General features: G+C 63.2%; 1 protein-coding gene across 1 annotated transcript; it reads right to left on the bottom strand.

Annotated features, from left to right (window-relative positions):
* Positions 1 to 19: 19 nt before the first annotated feature.
* Positions 20 to 524, bottom strand: LOC104084246 (serum amyloid P-component-like; the record flags this gene model as incomplete). Its single annotated transcript, XM_009587997.1, has 1 exon — positions 20 to 524. A coding segment is annotated over one exon (505 nt), but the record flags the coding sequence as incomplete, so codon positions are not given.
* Between the last annotated feature and the right edge of the window lie 8 nt (positions 525 to 532).

The raw sequence follows: 532 nt of genomic DNA, 5'->3' as shown, positions 1-532 counted from the left end.
ATCGTTGGGGCTGTTGTACATGGCCGCCACCACCCCCGTGGTGGAGATCCCCGTGTCCCACATGTACACTGCTGAGATTTCCCCCATGAAGGACTGCTGGGCGTCGAAGCTGCCCCTGAAGGCGTCCTGCTCCTGCCCCAGCAGGATGGCCGCCTCCGCCCCCACCGCATAGCCCCTCTGCAGCCCCTTGCGCGGCCAGGGCTTCCCATTGAGCCAAAGGCCCACGATGCTGGTGGTGGATTCCCAGCTGGCACAGACGTGCTCGCTCGCCGCGATGCTCTTGGGGACGCCGAAGGACACAAACCTGCCCCCCAGGTAGAACCGGTACTCACTGGGCTTGGGCTTGAAGAGGAGGATCTCATTGTCCTGCGCCTTGGTGGCGTAGGAGAAGAGGCTGTGGGGCCGGGTCAGGTCGGTGTAGGACCGCAGGCAAACGGTGAAGTTCTGCAGTGGCTGCTCTGGCTTCGCCCTCACCAGCACGTGGGAGTCTTTGGTCTCTTGGGGAAACACTTTGTACACCAGGTCTGGGAGA

Source organism: Fulmarus glacialis, unplaced genomic scaffold, assembly GCF_000690835.1.
Source record: "Fulmarus glacialis isolate BGI_N327 unplaced genomic scaffold, ASM69083v1 scaffold27821, whole genome shotgun sequence".
Classification (NCBI taxonomy): Eukaryota; Metazoa; Chordata; class Aves; order Procellariiformes; family Procellariidae; genus Fulmarus; species Fulmarus glacialis.
This window is presented reverse-complemented; position numbering and strand designations above follow the sequence as displayed.